Genomic DNA, 13,931 nt, shown 5'->3' with positions numbered 1-13,931 from the left:
GGAATTGGAACTCCCCAGGAGCAGGGGAGAGCGGTTGAGCCCCCCACCAATGCCTGCTGCCAGATGAGCCAGCTTTCTCCGCTCCTTTTGCTGGCAGTGGCGGCAGATGTCACATCTGTAAGGAGCTCTTCCCAATGAGGATGTCCCCTCCGCTCCAATTCTGGGGCAAAAATCCCCTAGAACAAGAAACTGGAAAAGAGGAGGGGGCCGGTGATGGGCATCACCCCCTGGGTGCACGTCCAGAGCTTGGGGTGGGGGCAAGGGCAGGGTTTGGGGATGGGCAGGGGATGCTGAAACATGCCCCAGCCCCGCAGCCGTGGGCAGCTCCGCTCCCCGGTCCGTGGCCAGCCACGCGGGTCCTGTAGCCAGCACCAGCTTTAAATAAAACCTCCTGGGCTGCTCATTAAGTGGCGCCGGAGCCCGGGGCCACGTCAGCTCCCATCAGCCAAGCTGTCCGTCTCCGCCGGCACCTCGCACCTGCATGGCTCTGCTGCTACTTGCAGGAGGATATTTTTAGCGCAGCTGGGTTCCAGCATCCTGCAGTCAGGGGGTCTGCCGGAACGGTGCCTCAGTTTCCCCACGGTGGGGCCGAACTGCTCCCCTGGCCTGAGTTTTGGGGTGGCCGTGCCCCCCGGCATGGGTGCCGGCCCTGCCCACGTGAGGCCAAGCAACACCATTTCAGCTACGCTGCCAAGTTGCTGTGGCAACGGGAAGGGCCCAGCACCATGCGGTTATTAGGGCTGGATCAGAAACGGGAGGTGCTGGGGGATGCTGGGCACCAGTGCTGGGGGATGCTGGGTGCCAGGGGGGCGGCTGGGGTGGCTGGCTGGGCACTACCAGCAGCTGGGATGCAGGGAGGGATGGATGGATGGATGGATGGATGGATGGATGGATGGATGGATGGATGGATGACGGTTGGACAGGCACCCTGGGTGTTGCCCTCCTCAGCGCAGGGCAGGGTGGGTGCCCAGGGCTGTGGTTGGGTGACGGATGGGTGCCAGGCCCGCTGTCCTGTGACATGGGGGGCAGCCCTGGGGGCACCCCACATGAGCAGGGCTGTCAGTGCCCCGTGGTGGGGCGGCTCAGTGAACAGCTCATTAGCTGACGAGGCTCTCGTGGTTACGGTGACGTGCGTGAGGAGGGCCCCTGCCTTAGGCTGCACCCCCCCCCCCCAAATGTGCTTGCAGAGATGACAGATTTCATGCTAATACGCATTTATCCTGCCCTAATTACGCTGTGGGAGGTGAGGAGCGAGCGCCTGGCCTTTAACACCACGAGCTGGCAAGTGCCCACCCCTGCCTGCTGCTGCCAGCCAGGATCGGCGTTGGTGCTGCGCACACCGCCACAGCACAGGGGACCTCGCAGGGTGGCATCTCGCCCGGCATCTGGCACCCCTGCCCCAGCTGGAGGGGGGGTCTCAGAGGTGCTGCCTGGGCACGGGTGGGCACCCAAGGGTGGGCACTGGGTAAGTGACACCCTAAGGTGCTGCATGGCTAGGCATGGTTGGTGGAGCACCTGGTTGAGCCGTGGGCATGTGCGGCCCCGCCGCACCACGCCGCGCCGTGCCATGCTGTGCCGTGCCACGTCGTGCCGTGCCCACCCGCCACGGCTGCGGCAGAGCAGCCGGCGTCCCGCCTCGGCAGCGCGCCTTGCACACACAGCACTTTAAATGTTTTATTTGGGGAAAGTGCTGTCGTTAGCAGGGATTAATTATTAAAATCAGAGCCATCTATAAAACATGAGTGGCCGCGCGCAGGGCTGCAGGCGCACAGGCAGAGCCAGGCACGGTCCCGCTGCCGGCAGCGCCCGGGGACGTGCTGCGACGGCGTTTGCCGGTGCTGCCGCAATGGCACCTCGCACCGGTGGCGGTTTTGGGCTCCTCGTGGCGAAGCGGGTGCAAAGGCCGGGTGCAGGCAGCGGGTGCCACCCAGGCGGGCAGCCTGCCCCGCTTTTACCTCTGCCACGGCCCACCGGGCAGCCAGGGGTGGGGGCTGGATTGGAGATGGGCAAAATTGTGCCAAATCAGCGTTTGAGCGAAGCAGTGGTCTCTGGCGTCAGCCGGCCCGGCAAGAGGTGGCAGGAGGCAGCAGGCAGCGCCGAGCTGTTTTTAGCGGCTGCCGGCGTGCTGGGGAGCGGGCGTGAAGAGCGGCTGCCGCGGCACCGCGGCGCCATTTTTAGAAACCGGCAAGTTTTGCTAATGATGCCTGCGAGCGGCGGGGGGAGGCTGCCTGCACCCCGGCCCCCGCTGCCCGCACCCCGGGCAGGCTGTGTGTCCAGCCCCGGCGGCCAGCCCTGTCCCTCTGTCCTCCCCACCTGGTTCTGGCACCCGTATCTGGGGGGCACCCGCACTGCCCGCGGCACCCCTGCGCCCATCTGGGGCTCTGCTGGCCCCCGGGGAACTCTGCTGGCCCCTGGGGAGCTTTGGTGGCCTGCGGGGAGCTCTGCTGGCCCCCAAGCAGCTTTTCTTTACCCTGAAGCCTTCCAGCCTATAAGGCACATTTTTTCTCCTTTTTCTGTCCCCGAGACAGCAGCCACCCTCGGCTGGGGAGGCTCGCCCCATCTCAGTGCCCAGTCAGGACCTGTGCCAGCCACGTCCCGGTCTCAGTCCTGGTCCTGGTCCTGGTCCTGGTCCCAGTGCTCTCGCTGGGGGCCGGTTCTCTCCTAGTGAGGAGCCCCACTCAATTGGCACATGAAACTCCTCACCCTGCGCAGCCTCCCCATGCCCTCGTCCCTGTGGCCGCAGGTACTGCCCCAGGGAGACTCAGGGGACCCCCAAAGGTCTTCCAATGGGAAGGGGAACCAAACCCCCACGCAATGGGTGATGTCACCACTGTGATGCAGGCAGTTGCTATGGTGATTGACCCCCCACACACCAGGCAGGGCTCCAGGGACCAGAGCCAGCCCTGGATGCGATGGGGACCAAGCCGGTGGAGAGGTACAAGGCTTTGTGTGCCGTCGTCATCGACACGGGGACCGGCCACACCAGGAGCGGGCTGGCCGGGGACGAGCAGCCACGATCGGTGGTGCCCACCCGGGTGGGGGGCAGCCCCGTCCTCACCCACGGCGTGGTCACCGACTGGGACGGGCTGGAGGAGCTGTGGCAACCGAATCCTCTACCAGGAGCTGGGCGTCTGCCCCGAGGAGGTGGCGGTGCTGGCCACGGACGCCCCGCTTTCTCCCATCGCCAACCGGGAGAAGGTGGCCGAGCTGCTCTTCGAGGGTTTCGGGGTGCCGGCCATGCTGGTGCTGCCCCGCTCCCTGCTCGCCGCCTACTCCTACGGCCACACCGCCGGCGTGGTGGTGGGCTCCGGTGCCGGCACCTCCTACGCGGCGGGCGTGCGGGAGGGCTACGCGCTGCCCCATGCCACCTTCCGCCTCGACGTGGCCGGGGACGCCCTCACCCTCTACCTGGGCCGGCTGCTGGGGTCCCGCGGGGTCCGCCTGGACGCCGACCCCCTGCGCCGCTTGAAGGAGACCTGCTGCTGCGTCCTGCCGGGGGCCGGGGGGGGCCCAGCCCCTCACCACCCCCGGCGCCTCGGGGCTGCTCCTGGGGGACGAGCGGTTCCGCTGCCCCGAGGCGCTGCTGGCTCCCGCCGCCCTGGGGCTGCCGGGGCCGGGGCTGCTGGAGCAGGCGGCCCTCAGCCTGCGCCGGTGCGGGGGCCCCCCCGGCCGCCCCCCGCCTCGCTTGCTGCTGGCGGGGGGTACCACGCTGCTGCGCGGCTTCGCCGGGCGCCTGGCCGCCGAGCTGGGGGTGCCCCCCGAGGCCGCCCCCCGCCGCCGCGTGGCCGCCTGGCTGGGCGGCTCGCTGGCCGCCTCCCTCGACGCCTTCCAGGGCGCGTGGGTGCCGCGGGACGCCTACGGGGAGGGCGGCCCTGCCGCCGTGCACCCCCGCTGCTGCTGACCCCAATAAAAGGCCGGGAGCGGCGATGGGTGGCTGCGACCCCTTTTTGTCTTCGCTCCCCCCGCCAGCCCCCCGAAAGGAGGGATGGGGTTTATTTGGCCCCGTTGCCAGGCCAACGCACGCAATTATCGCTGATTGCCTGGCGGTTGCCATGGCGATGGCGAGCACGCAGGGATGCGGTGCCGCGTGGCGCTTGAGTCACGGACACGCTGCACCCCCCCTCCTCCCTGCCGCACCCCACCGCACCCCCACCGCGAAACCCCCCGGCACCGGCCTGCCAGGCTGGGTTGGCCCTGCACCCCCTCCACCCCGCCTGGGGTAGAGGGGTACGGCCGGGTATCCCCCATCCCGTGTCCCCCCCACCCGAGGCAGAGGGGTACGGCCGGGTGCCCCCAGCCCTGGCACCCCCTCCTCGGGCAGCCGGGGCTTACTCACTGCAGGGGTCCTGCGGGAAATGTCACCCCAGACCGGCCACGTCACCCCCGCACCCGGTTCTGGGCTTACTGCGGGACAGTGGGAAGGGCAGTGGGTGCACGGGGCAGCGGGTGCGTGGGGTGGGGGGTGCACAGGGCACTGGGCGCACGGGGCCATGGGTGCACGGGGCGGTGGGTGCACGGGGCGGTGGTGAGCAGGGCAGCGGGGCAGGGCACAGCAGGGATGAACGCTGTTGGGTTGAGCAGACCCGTCACCTCAAAATGGGGGGCACGGGGTGGCCCAAGATCTGAACAACAGCTGGGGCCGGGAGGGGAGCAGGGGGCAGCGGTGGGACCCCGGGGCAGTTCTGCCACGGGCAGGAGGCCGGTGCCAGGAGGTGATGGGTGCGAGCCGGGCCGAGGGGTGCTGGAGGAACGCCGGCCCGTTCCCTGTGCCGCGAGCCGCCACCGGGCAGCCCCGAGCCGCGCCAGGCGCCTGCCGGGTAATTGTGAGTTACGCTCCAGGTTCCCGCGAGGTGCAAAGATTAATAATGGTGCCGCGCTGCTGCCAGCCGGTATGATTAAACTCTTGATTAGAAGCTCAAACTACAGTGCCCTGCTAATTCCCCTGCTCTCACGCGCCGTTAATTACCCGGCACGGGTGGCGGTGGGCCCAGGGCTCACACGGCTCAGTGCCCTGCAGGGGACGGGTGCATGGGGTGCCCTGGGCTGTCTCCGCCTTGGGGTGCTGGCCAGTCTCCCTGTGCGCAGATGGGAGATGCTGGCTTTGGGGACAGGACCCCGGCGTCCCCTGTCCATGGGCCTGCCCGACCCGGGCTCGGGGGGCTGTGGATCCCAGGAGAGGATGGCCATATCCCCATGGCAGCTCAGGCCGGCGTGGGCTGGGTGGTTTTGGGGAGATTGGGTTTGGAGGGCGCAGGGGTGGGAGGGGAGGCGAGAGGGGGTGCAGCTCGGAAGCGGCACCGTATGGGCCGCAAATGCCAGCACGCAGCACGCAGCCATTTGGGAGGCTCCGCACACGCGGCTGCGTTTCGTGAGGAGTGAGGTGCTCCGGGGGCTGGGAGAAGGGGCTGGGGGCCCTGCTGCGACCCCAGGGCCGTGCTGCCCACCCCGGGCTGGGCGCCATATCCAGGCTGCGGGCAGAGTTAAGGGTATTGGGGTGGCTGATTTCTTACCTCTTTCTTGCCCCTGGGCCGTGGGACACAGACAATCGCTGTCCATGGGGGGAGCGAGCAGGTCCTTTGGCCCCACAGCTGGGGAAAGAGGATGAGGGAAGTTGCCTGGCTCCCACAGGATCATGGCACGGAGGCAGGACCGTGCGCCTGCCTGCGTCTTCATGGTGCCTTTTAGTGCCCTCAGGGGACCGACACCTGTGATGCTGGGCCCACACTCAGCACTGCCAATAATCTGCTGCTGTCCTATCCCATCCCACCCTGTCCCATCCCATCCATCCTGTCCCATCCCACCCATCCCATCCTATCCTGTCCCATCCCACCCAGGGCCAGCGGCCATGGCACAGCCAAGGGGACCCCGGCTCACCCCGGTGCTCTGTATCTTGCATCGGTCCTCACTATCATGGTTTAGTGGGCATGGATGATGGTTGGACTCGATGGTCTTGAAGGTCTTTCCCAACCTAAATGATTCTATGATTCTATGATCTCAGCAAAGCCCACTGTGACACCAGGGCTGCCCTGGCTCTCGGGCCTTGGCAGGATGCGGCCCGCGGGGCACAGCCTCCCTTTGGGCAGCCACCCCCTGGGGCGAGGAGCTCGGACGGGGACAGCGGGGACAGGCTCAGGGGACATCGGCAGGCAGCAGCCGGAGCGGAGCAAGCCGCGGGGGCTCGCGGCTATTTACACGCTCCCCCGCGAGACGCCGCGTGGACCGCGACGCGGGGTCCCGTAGGGTCCCCCCGGTCCCCGAGGCGTGGCAGCGCCCCAGCCCGCTTTGGGTGACTTTGCCGGGGCCGCCCCGAGGGGACACGGCCGCCCCGTCCCGCCGCGGTGCCGGGGACTCGCGTCCCAGCGCCACGCGTGACGCGTCCCCGCGGGTGTCTCTCCCGCGCCCGACGAGCGGGGCGCGAAGTTTGGCGGTGACGTCAGGGGCGGGGCGGGGCGGGGCGCCCCGGGGGCGGGGCGGGGCCTCGCGGTCCCGCCCCCCCCCCCCCCCAACTTGCCGCGCCGGGCGCGCGGGGCCGCGCCGCGACGGACCGACGGTTCGGCTCGGCTCGGCTCGGCTCGGCTCGGCTCGGCTCGGCTCGGTTCGGCTCGGAAGGAAGGAAGGAAGGGAGGGAGGGAGGGGCGCGCAGCCCCCCGCCCCGAGCGGCGGCCCCGGGCCGCGGCCCCCCGTTGCGGTCGGAGAGGCGTGCAGGTGAGCGCGGCGCCGCGCCGGGACAGCCCCGAGCCCAGCCGAGCCGAGCCGAGCCGAACCGAGCCCAGGCGTGCCGGTCCGTGCCCGTGGGCGAGGGGGGCCGGGCCCGCCCGGGGTGGGGGCGTTGCTGGGATTTGGCACTTGTTGGCCCGGGGCTGCCCCCTCACTCCCCCAGCCCACCCGCCCCCGCCCTCCTCAGACCCCCGGTGGCCCGGGACACCCCGGCGGGGCCGCGGCGGTCCGTGCCGGGCTGCGTGTGCGCCCCGACGGCTCCCCGACGGCACCCCGCGTCCCGCAGAGCCCGAGCCCCGACGGGCGCCGGGGGCACGGCCGGACGCCGGAGCCCGGCTCCCCCCCCCCCGCGCCTCCCTGCTCGCCAACCTCCCCGGGGCCCGGGGCCGCCCCCCGCGTCCAGCGCGGAGCCCGGAGAGCCGGGCCGGCCCCGTGGCGGGGGGGGGTGCTGCCGGGGACCCGCACCCCCGCCGCCGAGCATCCCCTCCCGGGCCCCCTGCGCCTCTCTCCCGCAGCCCGCTGCCGCATCGCTCCGAGCCGGCCACGACCGAGATCTCCCCTGCGGTGCACGGCCCGGGCTGCACCTCCGCACCGCTCCCCCCCTCCCCGGCCCCGGGGGGGGGGGGCGGTGGGACTCCCCCAGCCCTGCCTCTGCCCCAGCCCGGGTGCTCCTGTGGGCAGCACAAGGCTGGCGCAGCCCCTCCGCCTCCCCGCTGCTTGCCTGCTGCCTGCACTAGCAATATTTCGGTCCATCTCGGCCCGGCTGCGTTTGTGCCTCTCGCCGGTACATCCCTCCCCCTGGGATGTGGGGGAGCGGGATGGCAGCGGGGACCCCCCCCCTTCTCTCCCCGCCACGGACACGTCCAGGGCGGCTGCAGGTGGAAGCAGGGCCGGAGACAGAGCACCGGCCGGTAGCACCCCATGCCGTGGGGCAGAGCTGGGGTGCGGGGGGCTGGGGGGGCCCGCTGGCGAGGGCTGCACGGCTGCGTCATCCCTCCATGCCGTCCGCACCCGGCCACCCACTTCCCCGCTATTGTCTTACACCCGCTGTTGCTTCTGCTCCCAAATTAGATGCTGGGGGGGGGCTGGCTCTGTGCGGGTGCTAGCACAGCACCCAGCCTCCCCCCCGGCACCCCGGGGAGGAAACAATCACCCCTTTGCCCACCCCTTGCCTGGGTGCCCCTGCCATGGCCGGGGTGCTCTCACCTGTGGGGCGCAAGTGCTGTCCCCAGTGTGGGGCTGGGTGCCAGCCTCCCTTGCAGGGTACCCCAGATATGCTGAGCCCCCCCCCCGAATCAGCCCGGGGCAGGGGAGGGTGCCGGTGCTCAGCCCTGGCGCGATGGGTCCCCGCTAAACCAACGGGAACTAATTTTATGAGCGCAGATTAGCTGAGCGCTCGCAGAGACAGCAATAAAATCCCGATACATCATCCCACCCGGGTCCCCTTCCCAGCTAATCCTGGCATCACGCTGCCGGTGCTGGCAGCCTTCCCGCCCACCCACGGGCCAGCCCTGCCCCTGCCGGCCCACGGCACCGAGCCCGCTGCCACGCCAGCCAGCAGCTGCCAGGACAGCCCTTGTCCCCTTGGCCGGGCACGGTGGCACGGCAGAGCCGGCGTCATGTGGCATGGGGACACAGAGGTGCCGGGCAGGTCGTGTTTGCCCGGGGAGGCTGTTGGGATGAGCTGAGCGTGGGCTGGAAAGTCTCATTCGGTCTGCAGCCCGGGGAGGGGTGTCCCATGGGTGCTCTGCTTCTCTTTTGGGAGCGGGTGCAGCCCGAGTGGGACGGGGACGGGTGCTCTTGCCTGGCGCGGTCTTTCCTGGCAGGAGGGTGCCTGGGTGTTGGGTGAGCTGGGAGCACCCATCCTGCGGGCATTGCTTGGGCAGGCACGGAGGCAGGGCAGCCCCGAGGGATGGAGGCAGGAAGGAGCATCCCCCCATTCCCTGGCTCGCCGCACCCACGTCCCACCCAGGTTTGGGGTCGATCACCCCAGAGAGCGCTTAGGTGCATGCCCTGGGTGCTGTGGGCAAGACCACCGTCCTCCCGGGGCCCGTGCAGCGGGGCCGGGGCTGTGCACCTGAGGGTGGGTCGGGTGCTGCTGGGTGCTGCCCGTCCCTGCCCCCTCCGAAGGATGTGCCGCTTTCTGCATCTCCAGCTCCCATTGCCATAGCAACAGGCTCAGAGCTTGGGTACCCGCGATGCCGGCTCCCGCATCCCGCACTGCCATCCTGCCCGCGGCCCTCGCTGCCGGGCCCCGGGCGCTGCCGGCACGGCACGGTGAGGCCGGCACGTTGCAGCGTGGTGTTTCAGGAGCTTTAGCAGCGGGCGATGGGTGCCTCCAGCATCACGCCAGCATCCCATTGTGGGGTCCGGTTTGGGCCTGTCCAAGAGGGCCAGGGGGGCCCGGGAAGCCCTATCTCCTTCTGAGCCATCAGAAAATAACGCCAATTGAAACTTCCTCCCGGTAATGGGGTGGGAAAGGGGAAAAAAACCACTTCATGGGACCAATTTTTTGCTGGGAAGCTTCCGAGCAGGGTCTGGATTCAAAGGGTTCCCAGCAGGAAAGCAAGGGGCAAAATATCTTTCCTAAAGGGCCGGAGGAGCTGGTGCATGCCAGGGCCGGTGTCCTGCCAGCTGCCGGCGGCAGGAGGGCCGGCACTGCCGAACCACAGTGCCCGCCTGCCCGGTGCTGCGGTGGGGCTGTCAGGGCTGGTAGGGGACAGGGAGCCGAGGCTGGTGTAACTCGGTGCACGTGTGATGGTGTGTGACAGTGCTCTGCCTGGGGAAGCCCTGGCTACAGAAATGTCACCACGAGGCATAACCGGGCTGCGAAACGGGAGAGGGTCCATTTGCCTCCAATTCCCTCCCCAGCGGGTGCTCCAGGCTCTGCGCTAGCTCTGGCTACTTAATAAATCATTAATGAACCGCAAAGGAGGGCCGGACGGGCCGGCTGGGCCGGCTTGCGGCCGTGCCTGCAGCCCGAGCCCAGGCAGAGCGGCCGGACGCCACGGGGGTGGACGCACATCGGTGGGGCTGGGCACGTGGTGGCTTGCGGCGGCTGGGAAGCACGAGCGACCGCTGTGCTTCGTCAGGTTTTACGTTAATTAGCACGGCTCGGGCGGGAGGGGGGCTGGTACGGCTCCAGGGGGGCCGGCGGTGCCGGGGCGCTCACCGCCTCTCCCTGCCCTGCCAGCACCGGGCCCTGCGATGCCGTTTGGCTGCGTGACGCTGGGAGACAAGAAAGATTATAACCAGCCGTCCGAGGTGACCGACAGATATGACCTGGGCCAGGTCATCAAAACGTGAGTTGGTCCCTCCCCGGCCCCGCGGGTGCCCCCGGGCTGAGGAACGGCACGACGCTGCCCGCGGGGGCTTTCGGGGTGCCGGTCCCCGGCTGGGATGGGCAGGGCGCATTTTGGGGTGGCTGTCCCCTAATTAATCCCTCTCGCTGACAGGCGTGTGGGGTAGTTACCGCCGGTGCCGAGAGGGCAGCGAGGACCTACCCGCTGCTGCCAGCTGCAGCCGGGTGGCTCCCCGTATCCCTCCCTCCTCCCCACAAGATCTGCAGGGCTTGCAGCAATTCTACACGATCCCGGCTTCCCTGAGCGCTCCGGGAAGCGGGAGGGCTCTGCTCCGGCAAAGGAAAGGGCGGATGTCAATTTGGGGGGGAGCGGAGCGCTGCTGCTTTGCCCCAAAATTTATTGCCGTGCTGGAGCAGCCGTTAGGAAGCACTCCACAAGCGAAGCCCTCAGACCTACTGAGAGCAGTTTGACCCCAAAATATGTCCCGGAAATTTTTCCATCAGCCTCCAAAACACCGGGACCGCTTGGCCATGGGTCACGCCTGGCGGGGTGATGCTGGGTGGCAGCGGGGACCTTTTTGGGTGCTCTCAAAGCTTTGCTCCATCCTCCAAGCAGCCTGTCCCAAAGCCCATGGCTCCCGGTACCCCTGCACCCAGGGCAGCAGCCATGAGGATTTTGGGGCAGCCAGGGGGGTTGGAAAGCCAAACGCTTTGCCGGACTGGTGCCGGGTGCCCCCCGGGGGCTCCTCTGCGGCTCTGGCCCGGCCGATGGGCTCGAGCATCATCTATAATAGAACAGAAATATTGCAGCATTCCCAGGCAACCGGCGCGTCTCCCCTTCTTTCTTCCCGACCGTGGCGCTGACATTAATGTCGGGGCGTGCTGCTGTTCTGCCTCGGCATGGGCGGCTTCGCAGCGGGTCCTACTCCGGCTGCTGCAGGGAGGGGGCTTTTTAATCAGGAAATTTTCCCCCTTGCCTATCAATTTGTTTATTCCATATCAGTTCCTTCTCACTGCCCATTATTTTTCCCCCCCTCTGCTCCAGAGCTGTTTTTAGCCGCAGCTTCCTTCCACCCCCGTGGCATCTCTTGCCGCTGGGATGGGGGGGGATGCTGATGGGCCTGGGGACCACCCGAGCGCCCCGAGCTCGGTGGTCCCGGGAGGGGGGGGGTGACGGCTGCGGTTGCCCTTGCAGGGAGGAGTTCTGTGAAATCTTCCGGGCCAAGGAGAAGACGACGGGGAAGCTGTACACCTGCAAGAAGTTTTTGAAGCGGGACGGGCGGAAAGTGCGGAAGGCGGCCAAAAACGAGATCATCATCCTCAAAATGTGAGTGCTGGGGCTGGGCAGGGGGTGTGCTCCTGTGCTGCTGGGCAAATTGGGGACCCCCACCCACGCCCCTGTCTCTCCATAGGGTGAAGCACCCCAACATCCTGCAGCTGGTGGATGTCTACATCACCCGCAAGGAGTATTTCATCTTCCTGGAGCTGTAAGTTTGGGGGGCGCAGGGGTGGCTGGCTGGGGGTGCCCCCGCCGGGGGCGGGGGGGGTCTCGGCAGAGCTGCCGTTGGCAGGGCCACCGGCCGGGAGGTCTTCGACTGGATCCTGGACCAGGGCTACTACTCAGAGAGGGACACCAGCAACGTCATCCGGCAGGTGCTGGAGGCCGTCGCCTACCTGCACTCGCTCAAGATCGTCCACAGGAACCTCAAGGTGGGTGGTGGGGACGTGGGAGCACCCGTGGGTGCCGGCGTGCCCCCCGCCCCGATGCTCACAACCCCTGCGCCGGCAGCTGGAGAACCTGGTGTACTATAACCGCCTGAAGAACTCCAAGATCGTCATCAGCGACTTCCACCTGGCCAAGCTGGAGAACGGGCTCATCAAGGAGCCCTGCGGCACCCCCGAGTACTTGGGTGGGTGGGCGAGAGCCAGCCGGGCGGGTGCGCAGGGGCGGGCAGCACTGCTGGGGTCCCGGCGGGGTCCCTGATGCTCCTTGCCGCCCCGGGGACCGGTCCCAGGAGCTCTCATCGGGTCCCTGCTGCTGACCCTGGGTGCTCCCGGTGGGTCCCTCCCGCTCCCCATCACCCCAGAGGGCTGATCCTGGGTGCTCCCGGTGGGTCCCTCCTGCTCCCCACCACCCCGAGGGTGAGGGGCCGGGGGGTTTAGGGACCCCCGGGGCAGGACCGCTCTCCTGTCCCTCGCAGCTCCGGAGGTGGTGGGGCGGCAGCGGTACGGGCGGCCGGTGGACTGCTGGGCCATCGGCGTCATCATGTACATCCTGTGAGTGCGGGGCGAGGGCCGGGGCGGCCACGGGGGGCTGGGGGCCGGGGGGCCAGGCTGAGCCCCCCGCCCCGTCCCCCAGCCTCTCGGGGAACCCCCCTTTCTATGAGGAGGCAGACGAGGATGATTACGAGAACCACGACAAGAACCTCTTCCGCAAAATCCTGGCCGGGGACTACGAGTTCGACCCGCCGTACTGGGACGACATCTCGCAGGCGGGTGAGCCCCATGCTGGCGGGGTGGGGGGGACACGGCGTCCCACATTGTCCCCCCCAGTGCTGACTTTCCCCCCCCTGTGCCCCCAGCCAAGGAGCTGGTGACGCGCCTGATGGAGGTGGAGCAGGACCAGCGGATCACGGCGGAGGAAGCTATCTCCCACGAGTGGTGAGGGGCGGTGGGGGCGGCCGGGGGGGCCGGGGGGACCTGGCGGGGGCTGCTCACCCCTCCCCGCCTCCCCAGGATCTCCGGCAACGCCGCCTCTGACAAGAACATCAAGGATGGTGTCTGCGCCCAGATCGAGAAGAACTTTGCCCGGGCCAAGTGGAAGGTGGGGGGGGGGGGAGGGCACCCCGTGCCTCAGTTTCCCCTCTCAGCCGAGCCCATTCCCCCACCACAGGGCTGTCAGCCTCTGGGGGCGACCCCACCAGCCCCCAGCAGGCATCCCCGGTGGGGGACCCGACGCCCCGGTGAGGGGCCCGGGGAGCACCCGTGCCCCACGGCCCCCCGCCTCTCCCCCCGCAGAAAGCCGTGCGAGTGACCACGCTCATGAAACGCCTGCGAGCACCCGAGCAGACGGAGACGGCCCCAGCACCGGCCACCGCCGCCACCGCCGCCACCGCCACTACTGCCACCGCCGCCACGGACACTGCGGCCCCCGCGACCCCCGCGACCCCCGGCACGCCGCCCGCCGCCACGTGTAACGGGGACGGGGCTGCCACCCGCCGCCACCACCGAGGCCCCCGGCGAGCAGACCGGCTGAGCGGCGGTGGCCCCCGTGCCCCCCCCTCTGTACATAGCCCCCGGCATGGTCCCCCCTGCGCCCCTGCCTGCGCCCCATTTTCTACGTGCCCCGACGGAGAGCCGGCCGCGGGGCAGAGCCCTGCATGGAGCCCGTCCTCCCCGGCCCCCCCCGGCCCCTCCTGGCCCCCCTCGGTGGCTTTGCCGGTCGGTCTGTCCCCCCCCTCGCTCTCTCAGTCTGTCCCCTGCCGCCGTCCCCCCCCCCGCCCCCCCGGGGATGCCCAGAGATACGGGGCAGCCCACCCCGGCCGCATGCCCCGCGGGGCCGGGGGGGTGTCACACGGGGCCCCCCGGGACACGCGTGCATGTGCGGGACCACAGGTGGGGCCGCGTGGGACGGAGGGGGGGCCCCAGCGGGCAGAGCACCTGGCACCCCCTCTCCATCCCAGGGCCCCGGAGGGGGCGCATTGCAGGGGGGGCGAGGGAGCATGGGGCCCCCCCCACACATCGTGTCTGGAGGATCCCAAATGGCCCCCCCTCGTGCCTTCCCCCCCCCCCCCGGTCCCCGCTTCGCTCCCTCGCAGCTGCATGCCTGCAGGGCCGGCTCTGCCTGCGGCTGCCGCCAGCGCCCCGCGTGCCCGTGCCCCCCACGCTGTATCTCTGGCAAATAAAGACCCCG

General features: G+C 69.2%; 1 protein-coding gene and 1 pseudogene across 1 annotated transcript; both read left to right on the top strand.

Moving 5' to 3' along the window:
- Positions 1–2,912: 2,912 nt before the first annotated feature.
- On the top strand, positions 2,913–3,901 carry LOC128137901 (actin-like; annotated as a pseudogene).
- Positions 3,902–6,587: 2,686 nt separating this feature from the next.
- CAMKV (CaM kinase like vesicle associated) lies at positions 6,588–13,392 on the top strand. Its single transcript, XM_052776515.1, is given in 12 exon segments — positions 6,588–6,705; positions 9,911–10,019; positions 11,214–11,345; positions 11,431–11,505; positions 11,590–11,728; positions 11,808–11,928; positions 12,220–12,295; positions 12,378–12,514; positions 12,601–12,679; positions 12,755–12,842; positions 13,037–13,233; positions 13,235–13,392. Coding segments are annotated over 11 exon segments (1,179 nt in total). The 5' UTR covers positions 6,588–6,705; positions 9,911–9,924; the 3' UTR covers positions 13,275–13,392.
- The last annotated feature ends 539 nt before the right edge of the window (positions 13,393–13,931 follow it).

The sequence above is a fragment of the Harpia harpyja genome, chromosome Z (genome assembly GCF_026419915.1).
Source record: "Harpia harpyja isolate bHarHar1 chromosome Z, bHarHar1 primary haplotype, whole genome shotgun sequence".
Taxonomy (NCBI): Eukaryota; Metazoa; Chordata; class Aves; order Accipitriformes; family Accipitridae; genus Harpia; species Harpia harpyja.
This window is presented reverse-complemented; position numbering and strand designations above follow the sequence as displayed.